At 40.7% G+C, this 13,797-nt stretch overlaps 1 protein-coding gene across 1 annotated transcript; it reads left to right on the top strand.

Moving 5' to 3' along the window:
• The first annotated feature begins 392 nt into the window (after positions 1-392).
• Positions 393-13,796, top strand: tert (telomerase reverse transcriptase). The gene is made up of 17 exons (XM_067611382.1): positions 393-1,703; positions 2,162-3,470; positions 3,553-3,742; positions 3,823-3,976; positions 4,101-4,268; positions 4,461-4,622; positions 4,711-4,809; positions 4,917-5,002; positions 5,149-5,265; positions 5,413-5,484; positions 5,894-6,082; positions 6,417-6,543; positions 9,733-9,794; positions 10,236-10,360; positions 10,500-10,637; positions 12,911-13,075; positions 13,217-13,796. The coding sequence occupies exons 1-16, from the start codon at positions 1,488-1,490 to the stop codon at positions 13,012-13,014; spliced, it is 3,318 nt and encodes a 1,105-aa protein (XP_067467483.1). The 5' UTR covers positions 393-1,487; the 3' UTR covers positions 13,015-13,075; positions 13,217-13,796.
• The last annotated feature ends 1 nt before the right edge of the window (position 13,797 follows it).

The raw sequence follows: 13,797 nt of genomic DNA, 5'->3' as shown, positions 1-13,797 counted from the left end.
TTGAAGATGATTCATTTACAATTCAAGGAATAGAAACCGCAACAACATAATTTTACAACATAATGAATAAAAATTAAAAAAAACAAATTGATGATAATAAGTCTGCACTCTTCCATGGTTGATCTATAGGTCATCAAATATTTTCAGTTCTTCATTAGTGCAGAGAGTCTGCACGTTTTGTTTTCATTAAAAATACAGTAAGTATGTCTATACAAGTTTTCTTCCCTGTCTCACCTGCAGGTGGTTCAAAATGCATCTGCAAGACTCCTCACTGGTATCATGAAGAGAGACTACATCAACCCTGGCATCCCCTCACTGGTTACAGTGAAATACAGAGTTGATTTTAAGATTATTTTTAGATAAGATAAAATAATTGGCACCAGCCTACATATCTGATCTCCTCAGTCAATATTCTACATCCCAAACCCTCACATTGCCTGATCAGTTACTCTTCCACGTCAAAATCCAAAAGTTTTTTACATTTCTGCCCCCAGATTGTGGAACACTTTGCCCTTCACTGTCAGATCTCTCCCATTTATCACCACCCTTGAATCCCAGCTAAAGACCCACCTTTAAACAATTTGCTGTGGGTCCCCTTAAAGGACAGGTTCACAATTTTTCAGTTCTGTCTTAAAACAACAGTCAGGTGTCCAAATGAACACTGAACAAGGTTTTCCTCACTGTAACCATTCCTCCTGGCTGTTAAAAGATCCCCTTCAAATGTGCTTTCAATGGAAGTGATGGGGGCCAAAATCCACAGTGTGTCCACACAGACATTTTGTGTGTCAAAAATGCATTTAAAATTTTATCTGAAGCTTATATGAGGCTTCAGCAGTCTGAGTTAGTCATATCAATTGCACATCTGCCACATTTACAGTCTTTTTAGCATTAAATCCCCTCTCTGTGTTTCCCTGTTGAGCTGCTGTGGACGTATAGTAACAAAAAGAGGGACTTTGGGACTAAAAAGACTGTAACGTTGAAAGATATCTACTTGATTTGACTAATTTGGAAAATCTATTTAAAAGTTTATCTGAAGCTTCATATTAGCTTCAGATAAACTTTTAAATGCATTTTTGGATAGAAGAAGGACTGAGGATTTTGGCCCCCATCACTTACATTTTAAGTGCATTATGAAGGGATTTTCTAATGACCACTATGTACAGGAGGAATGATTATTTCTAAAATGCTTTTTAAAAACGGGCCCAAGAGGTTTGTAAGCCTACTGCACACTTTTTTGCACATGAAACTGTCAATGCGCACATCTAATTATGATAAAGGACAACACGTTATTTCTTATTCGCTATTGGTCAACTGCGAAATCACTGGTGCAGTAAGAAGGTTTCTGATTGGCCACCAGCCCTAAGCTGCTCTTTCATTGGTAATCGCTGACGCGGGCTCTTAAAACTGTACCTACAGTCAACATTAGCTAGCTAACCACCGCACAGTACACTGTCTACTATGTCTTGAGTAATAATACAGCAGTCAGCATGTCTACAGCTGATACGTCCCGAGTGCTGGACATCCTCCGTTCACTGTATCGGCACATACAGACACTGGAGGAGTTTGCGGACAGCATCGTTTTCAGAGAGGGACAGAAAGCAATTCTAATTCAACAGTCAGACACAAACCGCTTCAAATCCTTCGTCCGGGGCGTTTTTGTTTGCTGTGACAAAGAGCTACAGCAAGTGCCAAGCTGTAACCAGGTAACTTACCTAAGGTTATATTAAAATGTTTGGGATAATGTTATATCCTTTACTTTACCGTCAACTTTGCTCAAAGATGTCAGTATCTGTAAATGAACCATAGAGCCTATGAAATGAAAAGTAAACGTCACTAGAAATGAATATACCGTATTACAAGTAATGAATGAATAGGAATCATAAGGGCTCAATTTAGGTCAGCTGATGCATTGTGAATCTTCTAACTTAGCGTCACAGGAAGAATTTTATAAGTCTTAAGTCATGATACTGTGTATTATGGATGCACAAACCTAAAGACAGCCCCACTAAGCTGTCAGGTGTATTATAGACTGTACTTGATGTTTTCTTAATGCAAAAATGAATGAACATGTCAGGACATGTTATTTGAAATAGTCAAAAGAGAGATGCTTACTTTGTATGTTAATGTATCTGTGATATACTGTATTTTATGCTTTTCACAGATCTGCACTTTGCCTGAACTGCTGGCCTTTGTTCTTAATAGTCTGAAAAGAAAGAGAAAAAGAAACGTCTTGGCACACGGCTACAATCTTTTGTCCCTGGCTCAGGAGGAGCGGGATGCAGACCATTTCAAATTCCAAGGAGATGTAACTCAAAGTGCAGCCTACATCCATGGCAGTGATCTGTGGAAGAAAGTCACAATACGTCTTGGCACAGACATCACACGGTACCTGTTGGAGAGCTGTTCCGTGTTTGTCACAGTTCCTCCTTCATGTGTTTTCCAGGTGTGCGGCATTCCTGTCTATGATAGGGTGTCCATGACTGCTGCCTCCTCTGGGTTTTATCTCCAGTCTCGATACAGGACACATAATAATACTCAGCTTGGAAGGTATCGAGGTGTAGTGACCCTGAAAAGGAAACTGAACGCTGGGAATCCTACCATCAGCAAGAAGAGGAAAAGAAGGGATGATAGAGTGCAGCGGGGTAAAAGGAAGAGAGAAACTGATCAGAAGAATGAGGAAGAGGTTATGCTTTGTTCTAGAAAGAGGAGACGGGTAGGACAGCATGAACCCACACAGGAAACCCAACAGCTTTGCTATGAAACAGCAGAAGAAGGGCAGCCCATGTTGGTGGAAAGAACAGAATCTCTAAAGCCTCTGGAAAATAGCAGTAAAGGTTCTAAACAGCCTGTTGAAACAACCACAGTTCCCTTGGAGGGAGGACCCAGTTGGAGATCAGGCATTTTCCCCCCTTTGCCTCCCTCACAATGTTTTATCCGCACACTGGGACTCCTGTATGGGGGCAGGGGCATGCGTGGCTTCCTTCTCAACAGGAAGAAGAAGAGTGCTGAGGGATCTAGAAGACTACAAGGGCAAGATCTGGTAAGAATAGTTTTCTTTGAGGGACTGGCATATCTCAACGGGCTTGAGAGAAAGCCGAAGAAACTCCCCCAGCGCTTTTTTAACATGGTTCCCCTGTTTAGTCAGCTGCTGCGTCAACACAGGAGATGTCCCTACAGCAAAATACTGCAGAGGGTGTGCCCACTGGTGGAGGAGAGAGATGGAGGACAGGTGGAAATAAGCTCCCTTTTGCCCCAACACTGTGCACCTCACCGGGTCTACCTGTTCGTCAGGGAGTGCCTCTCCTCTGTGATCCCTCTGGAGCTGTGGGGCTCTGTCCACAACCGACTTAATTTCTTTGCCAGGGTCAGGGGCTTCTTGCGTAGCAGCAAGTTTGAGAGGCTCTCTCTGGCTGAGCTGATGTGGAAGATGAAGGTGAATGACTGTGATTGGTTGAAGATCAGTAAGACAGGTGAGATTATTGCTGTTGGGAAACTTTTGTTTTTGTCCTCCAGCTGTTTTGGGTTACTTAACTAAACCACTCTCGTCTGCAGGCCGGTTCCCACCCAGTGAGCTTGCATATCGGACACGGGTCCTGGGTCAACTCCTGGCTTGGCTTCTGGACGGTTATGTTGTAGGGCTGGTCCGAGCCTGTTTCTATGTCACTGAGAGTGTGGGACAGAAGAACGCCCTCAAGTTCTACAGACAGGAAGTCTGGGCCAAACTGCTGGAATTAGCCTTCAGGTACACACATGCACAATAGCTCACTTTCATAGTCATGGGATAAAAGCTCACAAAATGAAAACCATTTTTTTGTGATTTAGAGGTCACCTCTCTAAGGGCCAGATGGAGGAGTTGACTCCAGCTCAGGTGGCGTCCCTCCCCAAAACCACTGTCATCTCCCGCCTTCGCTTCATTCCAAAGACGGATGGCATGAGGCCTATCACACGAGTTGTTGGAGCAGATGCCAAAACGAGGGTACGATGTGACATTTCTTCCTAACATCCCTGTCCATGAGTTGTCAAAAGCTGTTATCGCATGGCGAGCTGGAGGTGGAGTGTGGTGTGCAAATTGTTTGGGACATTTTTTTCTTCCCCTGCAGCTCTACGGAGGGCATGTCCGGGACCTGCTGGATATGCTGCGGGCCTGTGTGCGATCCTCTCCATCCCTCCTGGGCTCCACAGTGTGGGGGATGACCGATATCCACAAGGTGTTGTCTTCTCTGGCGCCGACCCAGAAGGACAAGCCACAACCCCTCTACTTTGTTAAGGTTGGTATTTGACCTTATGCTTAATTGTCTTGGCAAAGTCTGAGTATTTTACATAAGGACTGTGACTAATATTGCTTCAAAAAGCATTATACTGTAGTTTTAGGTTACTAAAAACTGTAGAAATAGGTTTAATTAATAGATTTCCACCTTGATTTATTTCTTTATTTTTTGTGTCCTTTCTCTGTGTTTAAGGTGGACGTGAGTGGAGCCTATGAGAGTCTGCCTCATGAAAAACTCATCGAGGTGATTGGCCATGCACTGTCACCTGTCCAGGATGAGCTCTTTACCATACGCCGCTATGCCAAGATCTGGGCAGATTCCCACGAAGGCCTTAGAAAGTCCTTTGTTAGACAGGTACCGCCATATACACACACATATGCCCACATATTTATATACACAATATTTGACACAGTTGGAACTATTCTGATTTTTGTTAATACAGGCAGATTTCCTGGAAGATAACATGGGCTCCACTAACATGAAAGGGTTTGTGATGTCACTGCAGAAAAGGGGAGTTCATCACGCCATACTGGTAGAGCAGGTGAGATTGACATCCTCAGATATTACTTTTAAATAAGGACATATTTTACCTGCATATAGATGTTCAACACACTTGAGCAGCATCTCCATTACTTTTCTTCCTTCTAGTATTTCTGCTCAGATCTTCACGGCAGAGAGGCATTGCAGTTCTTCACCCAAATGCTAACTGGCAGTGTTGTTCAGTTCGGGAAGAAGTAAGCATTGCCTCTATTTTTAGCTGACAAATTAAATAGAGCTATGCACCATGGAAATGTGCACAAACTATACTCAATTTGTCCTTTTGCAGTTACAATTTGACCATTTGACAATTTGACTTGATTTTTGGCTCTCTGTGTCGCAGAACATATCGTCAGTGTCGAGGGATTCCTCAGGGATCGGTTGTGTCCAGTCTGCTCTGCTGTCTCTGCTACGGTCACATGGAGAATGTCCTGTTCAAAGACATTACTGAAAACAAAGGGTACAGCAGGACCTCCCTGTATTTCAGTCACTATCTACCTCTATAGATGTAGTAACACATCAGCAGCAGCAGAGAGCAGTCTTTCTGTATTGTAGCTCTTTTCTGTTAACTCAATGTGTCGATTCCCTCTCTGTCTCCTCCTCCTAGATGTTTGATGAGACTGGTGGATGATTTCCTTCTGATCACCCCAGACCTACACGAAGCACAAAGCTTTCTCAAGTATGACTCACCACCGTTCATGTGACACCTTGGTTCTTGACCTGTACTAGTGAGAATACTTTGGGAATATTTATTTTTGACATTTACCAGTACACTATTTTAAATATTATGTATTTTGACAAATGATCTATTTCCTTTTAGCTGCAATATGTTGCATCTTGTATCTGTTGGTATGGCAAACAAAACATTATCAAACAAACATAGACATTATGTACAATGTTTTTAGCTCCAACTGATGAAGAAATATTTCTTCTAAAAGTAGTAGTGAATATCTGTATTAGCAAATTCAAATAGGGCGACATATTTTTTTTTTTTTTATATGGAAAAAGGTTGAGAGACAGATTTAACATAACATGATGCTGAATGTTTAATTTAGCAATTGATAATGGCACATGCACATTGTGTGTAGGATCTTGCTGGCTGGGGTGCCACAGTATGGTTTGGTGGTCAACCCACAGAAGGTGGTGATCAACTTTCAAGTGTCAGGAGGAATGGACTCCTGTCCTGGTATTCGCATGCTACCACCTCACTGCCTCTTCCCCTGGTGTGGCTTGCTGCTGGACACACACTCACTGGATGTGTACAAAGATTATTCCAGGTGAAGCTTCCTGTCGGCTGTAATTATTATACTGTAGACTTATTGCCTCAACTGCATTTCTGCCGTGAGAAGTTATTGGACTTTTAGGTGTCTTTATGGTTTCTTGTAAGATGATTGAAACCCCTCATGTACTTTGTACGTACTCATAAACACTCATAAACTCCCAGTCTAGCGTCGTCTTGCATAAAACACAGTAAACATTATAACTACAGTAAACCTTCACTTGCAATATTTTGTCATTGTAAATTCTCTTATGATTTTTAATTTAAATTTTTTTTTTTTTTTTTTTTTACATTTTCTTTTTGATTTACTTCCTACTTTCCATTTCTTACAGCTATGCAGGCCTGTCTCTGCGCTACAGCCTTACTTTGGGCTCTTTCCACTCACCTGGACAGCAAATGAGGAGGAAACTAATGGCTATCCTCAGACTCAAGTGCCATGCCCTGTTCTTGGACCTTAAGGTCAGGCAAATTATGATTATAACGGTTTTTTTCTAAATCTTGTGAATGTCCACCATTACTTCCAAGGAAAAAATATAGAAATATGCCACAGGAAGCCAGAGCATGGTTAACAGAAAGCTAATGAGGAAAATCCAAAAACACCCTGTAAAAAAACTGTTTCAAACTCAGGAGGTAATTTGGCTAGTTTGTCATCATGTATGGACAAAAGACACCATAACTGGTCAAAATTGTGACATTTTAGGATTTTTAGCCCTGCTGAAATATCTCAATAACTGTTGGATGGATTTCCATAAAATTTGTGTGCAGACAGTCATGGTCACCAGATGATTCATTCCAATAACATTTGTGATCTCCTGACTTTTCTGACTTTCTGGCACCATCATGAGGTTGACAATTGGGTTTTTTGAGTGAAATGTCTCAACAGCTATTGGATTGATTGTCTGTACCAAATTTCATGGCATTCAGCGCGTCCTCAGGATGAAGTGTAATCACTTTGTTGAACCCCAAAATTTCGCAAACCAGTGTTGTCCAATATTTTGGTTTATGGCCAAAACCCTGCAAAACTAATGGCGTTCCCATCAGGCTCTGCTGCACTTTGTGTTCAGTGCTAATTAGCAAATGTTAGCATGCTAACATGCTGAACTCAAATGGTGAACATGGTAAACATACAGTGCTGCTTGAAAGTTTGTGAACCCTTTAGAATTTGCTCTGTTTCTGCATAAATATGACCTAAAACATGATCAGATTTCCATGTAAGTCCTAAAACTAGATAAAGAGACATCAATTAAACAAATGAGACACAAACCTTACACTTTGTCGCTTATTTATTGAGGATAATGATCCGATGTTACATATTTCTGCGTGGCAAAGTGTGTGAACCCTCTAGAATTATCAATTAATTTGAAGGGGAAATTAGTGTTGGGTGTTTCAATCAATGGGAAGACAATCAAGTGTGAGTCTGGGAGGCCATGCCTTATTAAAAGAAGAGAAATCTGGGTCTTCACTATCAAAGTCTGAGCTTCACAACACAGGTTTGTGGAAGTGTGTCATGGCTCGAACAAAGGAGATTTCTGAGGACCTTAGAAGAAGAGTTGCTGATACTTACCAGGCTGGAAAGGGTGACAAAACCATTTCTAAAGAGTTTGGACTCTACCAGTCAACTGTCAGGCAGATCGTGTACAAATTAAAGACATTCAACACCATTGTTACCCTCCCCAGGAGTGGTTGAACAACACACACAACATCACTCCAAGAGCAGGTGTGTAATATTCCTGGAGGCCACAAGGGACCCCAGGGTAACGTCTAGCAAACTAAAGGCCTCTCTTGCAGTGGCTTCTGTCAATGCTCATGAGTCCACCATCAAGAGAACATTGAACATCAATGGTGTGCATGGCAGAGTTGCAAGGAAAAAAGCCACCTCTCCAAAAAGCCTACGGTTTCCTCAAGACCACATGGATAAGCCAGAAGGCTGTTGGAAAAATGTTCTGTGGATGGATGAGACCAAAATCAAACTTTTCCACTTGAATGAGAAACATCATGTTCGGTGATAAGCAAATACCTCATTCCAGCTTAAGAACCTTAACCCATCTGTGAAACATGTTGGTGGCATTATCATGGTTTGGGCTGCTTTGCTGCCTCTGGACCAGGTTGGCTTACAATCACTGATGGAGCTAGGAGTTCTGAATTGTACTAGCACATTCTATAGGAAAATGTCTAGGTATCTGTCTGTGAACTGAACAGAAAGTGGGTCATGCAGTAAGACGACAACCCTAAACTCATAAGTCGCTCTACCGAAGAAAGGTTAGAGCAGAGGAAAGTTAATGTTTTGGAGCGGCCAAGTCAAAGTCCTGACCTTTATCCCATAGAAATGCTGTGGAAGGACCTGAAGTGTGCAGTTATGAAAAGAAGCCCACTAACATCCCTGAGTTCAGACTGTTCTGTATGGAGGAATGGGCTAAAATTCCTTCAAGCCAATGTGCAGGGCTGAAGAGTTACCAGAAACATTTAGTTAAAGTCCTTGCTGCAAAAGGGGGTCACACTAGTTACGAAAGCAAGGGTTCACATACTCTTGCCTCACACAAATACATAAGATTGTAATCGATAATTTTCCTTAATAAATAAATGAATAAGTTTAATGTTTTTATCTCTGTTTAATTGGGTTCGCTTCATCTAGTTTTAAGAGATTTTTATAGAAAAATTTGATCACATTTCAGGTCATATTTATGCAGCAATAAAGAAAATTCTAAAGGGTTCACAAACTGTCAAGCACAACACTTAACCTGTTAAACATCAGCATGTTAGCATTATCATTGCAAGCATGTTAGCATGAAGCCTCAAGATGATCAATAAGTGCAGCCTCACAGAGCTGCTACCACAACTGTAGACATTTAGTCTTGTTGTTGTAGGCATAGTTACATTCAAGCAATATCATTTGAAAATGTAAATAAGTAAGTAATAAGATTTATGTGAATCGGAAGTGACTATGACCTAGTTGAAAGTGGGCCTGATATTGATCGCTCTATACGTACCTGTAGCAGATAGCATGCTGTACAATTGATGATAGCACAGTCTCTGTATCTTTAGACCGATGTAGGTTTAGCTGAACTTAAAAGCTCCAGCACTTTACGAAAGCCTTTTGAGGAATTAAGGAACTTGGCATTAAACGGGCTCTAAAAGGCTCTTGACCTGCTGTATGTTAAAATCACATAGATAGTGCCAGCAGCCGCAGACAAACGCACAGTAGTTGTGACCCAGTTACAAGGCTGCCTCCTTCGGACACACCCTATAAAGGTATAATCTGCAGAGGACTGAATGTTATTGTGCTGAACCTGCACTTCCTCTAAGAAGAGATAGTCAGGTGGCCTTCATATACATGTAAAGTGAAAAACATTATAGGTTACTATGTTACTATAGTTACCCTCAAACAGCTGCAAAGGGGTAAATACCAGTTCCATGATAAGAGTATGTGTGTCATGTTGTTTCACTGCAACACATAATGGCAATATAGCAGAAAATAATATAGCAGACTGATTGTAAATATCAATAAATATTACGGGACAAACTGAAATATGCCAAGGAGCAGACAGTTTGCCTCAATAACCATTCTTAAAGATTTTTGCATTTGATTGATCCTATATATTTTGTGCACATCCACTTTTGTGGTCAATATAATGATGAATTCTTCTTCAGACCAATTCTCTTGAGGCAGTCTACAAGAACATCTACAAGCTGGTGCTGCTCCATGCATACAGGTAAAGATAATGACCTTATAATTTACTCGTTATCATTTTTCTCCAAACTTAAAGTGCATTTTTTCATGTAATATGCACTGATATCACAGTCTATTAGTTTGTATTACTTATTCAGATTAAGTAAGTTATTTGGGAATTTTGAATATATGTTTATTTTTTAGCATTACCCACCTGAATGATTGAAATATGGCAGTGGTAAAAGAACGTCACTCACTGTTTACTTTCACTCTTGCATGTGCTCACTGGCCATGACTTAATAATAAATGGACCTGCACACAGATAATATTGCTATTAAAATAAGTCTAGCGGTGATTGTCAATCAATACCGGCACTGAACTGAGAACTAATTGCACCATCTTTTATCTCAAAATGTAAATATCTCAATGGGCTCAGTGTCTATGTTCTCTTTTGTGCCCTTTTGATTTTTGTTTTTCTCTTTAGATTCCATGTGTGCGCCCAGAGTTTGCCCTTTGGTCAGACCGTTGCTAAGAACCCTGTCTACTTCCTGCAGATGATATGGGACATGGCTGAGTATGCCAATGAGCTCATCAGGCTCAGCAACAAAGGCAACATTTCCCCTTCATACATCTGTAAAAAAAAATGTGAACAATAAAGTTCCAAAGTAATTTTCAATATTTTATGTCTTCTCTCGTCCTCTTTCTCCCTCGTGTTTTCTCTCCTTGCACCTCTACCTTTTATCTCCAGGACTGATGTTAGGCTCTAAGGCCCAGACAGGCATTGTACAGTATGAAGCAGTGGAGCTGCTTTTCTGTCTTTCCTTTCTGCTGGTATTGTCACAACACCGTTCTCACTATAAGGATCTGCTCCCGCACCTGCACAAACGTATGTACCCACACAAACACACACACATACACAAAAATATCACACAGAAAATATCCTTTGGCAGCACAAGATGACTAGCCACATTACATTACATTGTAAAGAACTCTAGTACGAAGTCAAGAGGATGTGATATGTAGCACAACAAGCTAGCAACGCACTGTAAATGAAACAGTGTTCCCGCACATGCTCAGTGGCGTCTGCCTTACATGGAACTACTTTCTGGAGGGTGAAAACATGGTCACTGTTATTAGTCTTTGGGGTCGTTTCTAAACAAACTAATGTGCCCATACTCTTCAGGGAGAAGGAACATGTCACCCAATGCAGCAGTGTTGCTCACTGATGTGTTTTTAATAGTTTTTGAACAACAATGGAGGTCTACAGCACAGAGGAATAGGCTTTGGATACACACACACCGTTTGTAAGTAGGATCAATTCATTGTTGGTTTGGCTTTGCACATGAGGTTTGTTGACTACCACATTGGAAGCTAACCAATAAGAACAGAGTGGGCTCATTGGGAGGGGGGCCTTAAAGGGACAGGAGCTAAAACGGCCTGTTTCAGACAGAGGCTGAACTGACGGACTGAGTAAAGGGTCAGTATAAGATGAATAAGAAGATTTTTGAACTGTAAATCATGCTAATCAAGATATTCCAATAGAGCCCCAGATTAAAAATATAGACCTGGAAATGTGCGTAATGTGTCCCTATGGAAGCAAGATTGAAATTGGAGCCAATAAAACCTGATAGCTGAACACCAAAACCAATTTCTCAAATATTTTGCTCAAAAATGAAAACTGGCCTAAAGTTGTTAATGTTCCTGGCATCTAGAGAGTTATTCCTGAGAGGAGGCTGTACCAAAGCGTTTTTGAAGGTCACCGGAAAAGAGCCAGTCTACGGGTAGAAGTTGATAATATGCGGCAGTTATGGGGTCAAGTGCACAAGTAGAAGACCTAAGAAAAGAGACTACTCCACAGCAAATAAGCATCAACTACACTGAAACAGGAAAAGCTGCTGTTTGGGGGAGGGATAGATTTGACTTTAACATGACCACTGTTGTGTTCTGACATTATATCCGATCTGATGTTTGTTATTTTATATCTGAACAGAAAGGCTGGAAAGGCATTTCATTTAGATAGTGATAAAAGGTCAGAGTCTATTAACCGGGCAAGGATTCAGTAGGTATTCAACTGTTGAAAATAAACCTTGAGGATTACCCTTGTTATTTGAGATCAAATCTGAAAAATAGCATCGCAAATTAGACCCCACAGTTTTTTTTCTCATTAGAATGATGATGTACTGTATTTTGGTTTTGCTCAATTGACGTTCAGCCTTTTTGCAATTTTTAAGGGAAGTTGTGTATATGTTTTTCCATGGGGCTTTTTGTCTTTGACTTTGGGGGCAACTGAACTGCAGTGATGGTACTTTGTGTAAAAGCTATTGTCGTGGAAAGAGGCCCACGAAGCAGATGGATTTTAGTTAAAAATGAATATGAAGTAATCTGCAGCATGAGAGTGGGTTCTGCAGATTATGCTCAGTGGCATACAGATGACTTTATTGGTAAGACTCTTTAATCTGCCCATTACAGACTCAGCCTTAATGGCTTTAAAAGTTGTACTTGATGCAGTAGATGTAAAAATGTGTAGCAAACTGAAAGAGGCAAAACTCATACATATATACATGGTAAAGGTGTGTTCTGTGTGCAAGAGTCTGTGCCAACTATAGCCATCAAAATTGCCTTACATTTGCAACGTGAGGTGATCTGAGCAGGTGGAACACAAGTGCAATTTCGTGCCAAAATGAGTCACAAAAATTGCACTGCTCCTCCTACCTTGGTGCAAGCAGGTTCCATTTGGAGCCAGGAAATTACCAAACAGGCACAGATGCAAAAAAATAAACCACCACCTGAGGAAAATTACATAAGGAATAAGGAGTGTGTTTGCTCTACTGTGCGCTGTGCGCCTGCAGGAAATTTAGCCTCCTTTAAACCATAAATGTACAATATGAAAACATCAGCACTGCAATTTACCATGAAGGCCAATCCTGTTGAATGTGGACTTTGTGAGAAGTTCACCCAACTCAACAAACCTAGATACTTAGATTAATAATTAAATCTTAAATTTTCCAACAACAGGATCCTAAAAGTACACAAGACAAGTTTATTGCCACCTTAAATCAGTTTTTACAGTAGTTGGAAAAAGTTCAGGTGGATAGATTTGCTGCTTACCGGCAAAGAGTAAAAACTTTTTCCGCTCTCGTGTTATCATCCTCCTGACAGGGAAGCGCAGTCTGGAGCGGTGTCTGGGGGATTTGAGGCTGGCCAGGGTCAGACAGGCCACTAACCCCAGGACCCCTGTAGACTTCTTGGCCATTCAGACCTAAACTACCAGTTTGACCCAGTTTAGGCTTCCATCACAACCAAGAAACCCCCAGCAGCTGAACGGTATGGATAAGTATTTAGTCCAGCTTCTCTGATATGTTAATGTTGTGATACTGAAAATATTAACCCATATCTGTCAAACTAAGTTGTACCATGAAGAACGATTTTTTTAAATTTTATTTTTTAATCTTGTCTCATCTTCAGGTTTCGAGGGAGTGAGACGAGCAGTGTGTTGAAACAGTGATTTGTATTTATCTGATCCTTAATGTGTCAGAGCAATCGTAAGTTATCTATCCTTAAGTGTTTGGAAAGCAGGTTTCAGAGACAGAGAAAAACAGTCCTTGGTCAAACGATATAAAAAACTCAAGTGATGAATCTTTGTCATAAACACAACCTATCACCAGATCAATAAAGATGAATGATTCCAAATCATCCAGCTTTATTAGACCTCATTTCAACCTATAGCTGTTTGTCTCTCTGGACTTTGATTTACACTTGTTAGTAATTTTCCAGGAATAAGGCATGTTGTCACTTCGTAAATAGTTTATGTGTAAATAAGTTCAAGTCAAGATGATTTGCCTTTAGGTTTGATGTGCTTTCAGTTCTTTGTATTACTTAAAATCTTTTAGAAAGCTCTTAGAAATCAGAGTTCTTCCTATGAACAGTAGGAAGCTTAAGATCTCATGCAATGATGTTTTGTGACATTTAAAGCGACTGTTCAGACTACACTTATATTCAAATGTAGGGTTTTATAAATGCTGAATTAAAAGACACTGTGTTTCAGA

This window comes from Thunnus thynnus, chromosome 15 (assembly GCF_963924715.1).
Source record: "Thunnus thynnus chromosome 15, fThuThy2.1, whole genome shotgun sequence".
In the NCBI taxonomy this organism is placed as follows: Eukaryota; Metazoa; Chordata; class Actinopteri; order Scombriformes; family Scombridae; genus Thunnus; species Thunnus thynnus.
The sequence above is the reverse complement of the archived record's forward strand: the minus strand, read 5'-3'. Positions and strand labels throughout refer to the sequence as shown.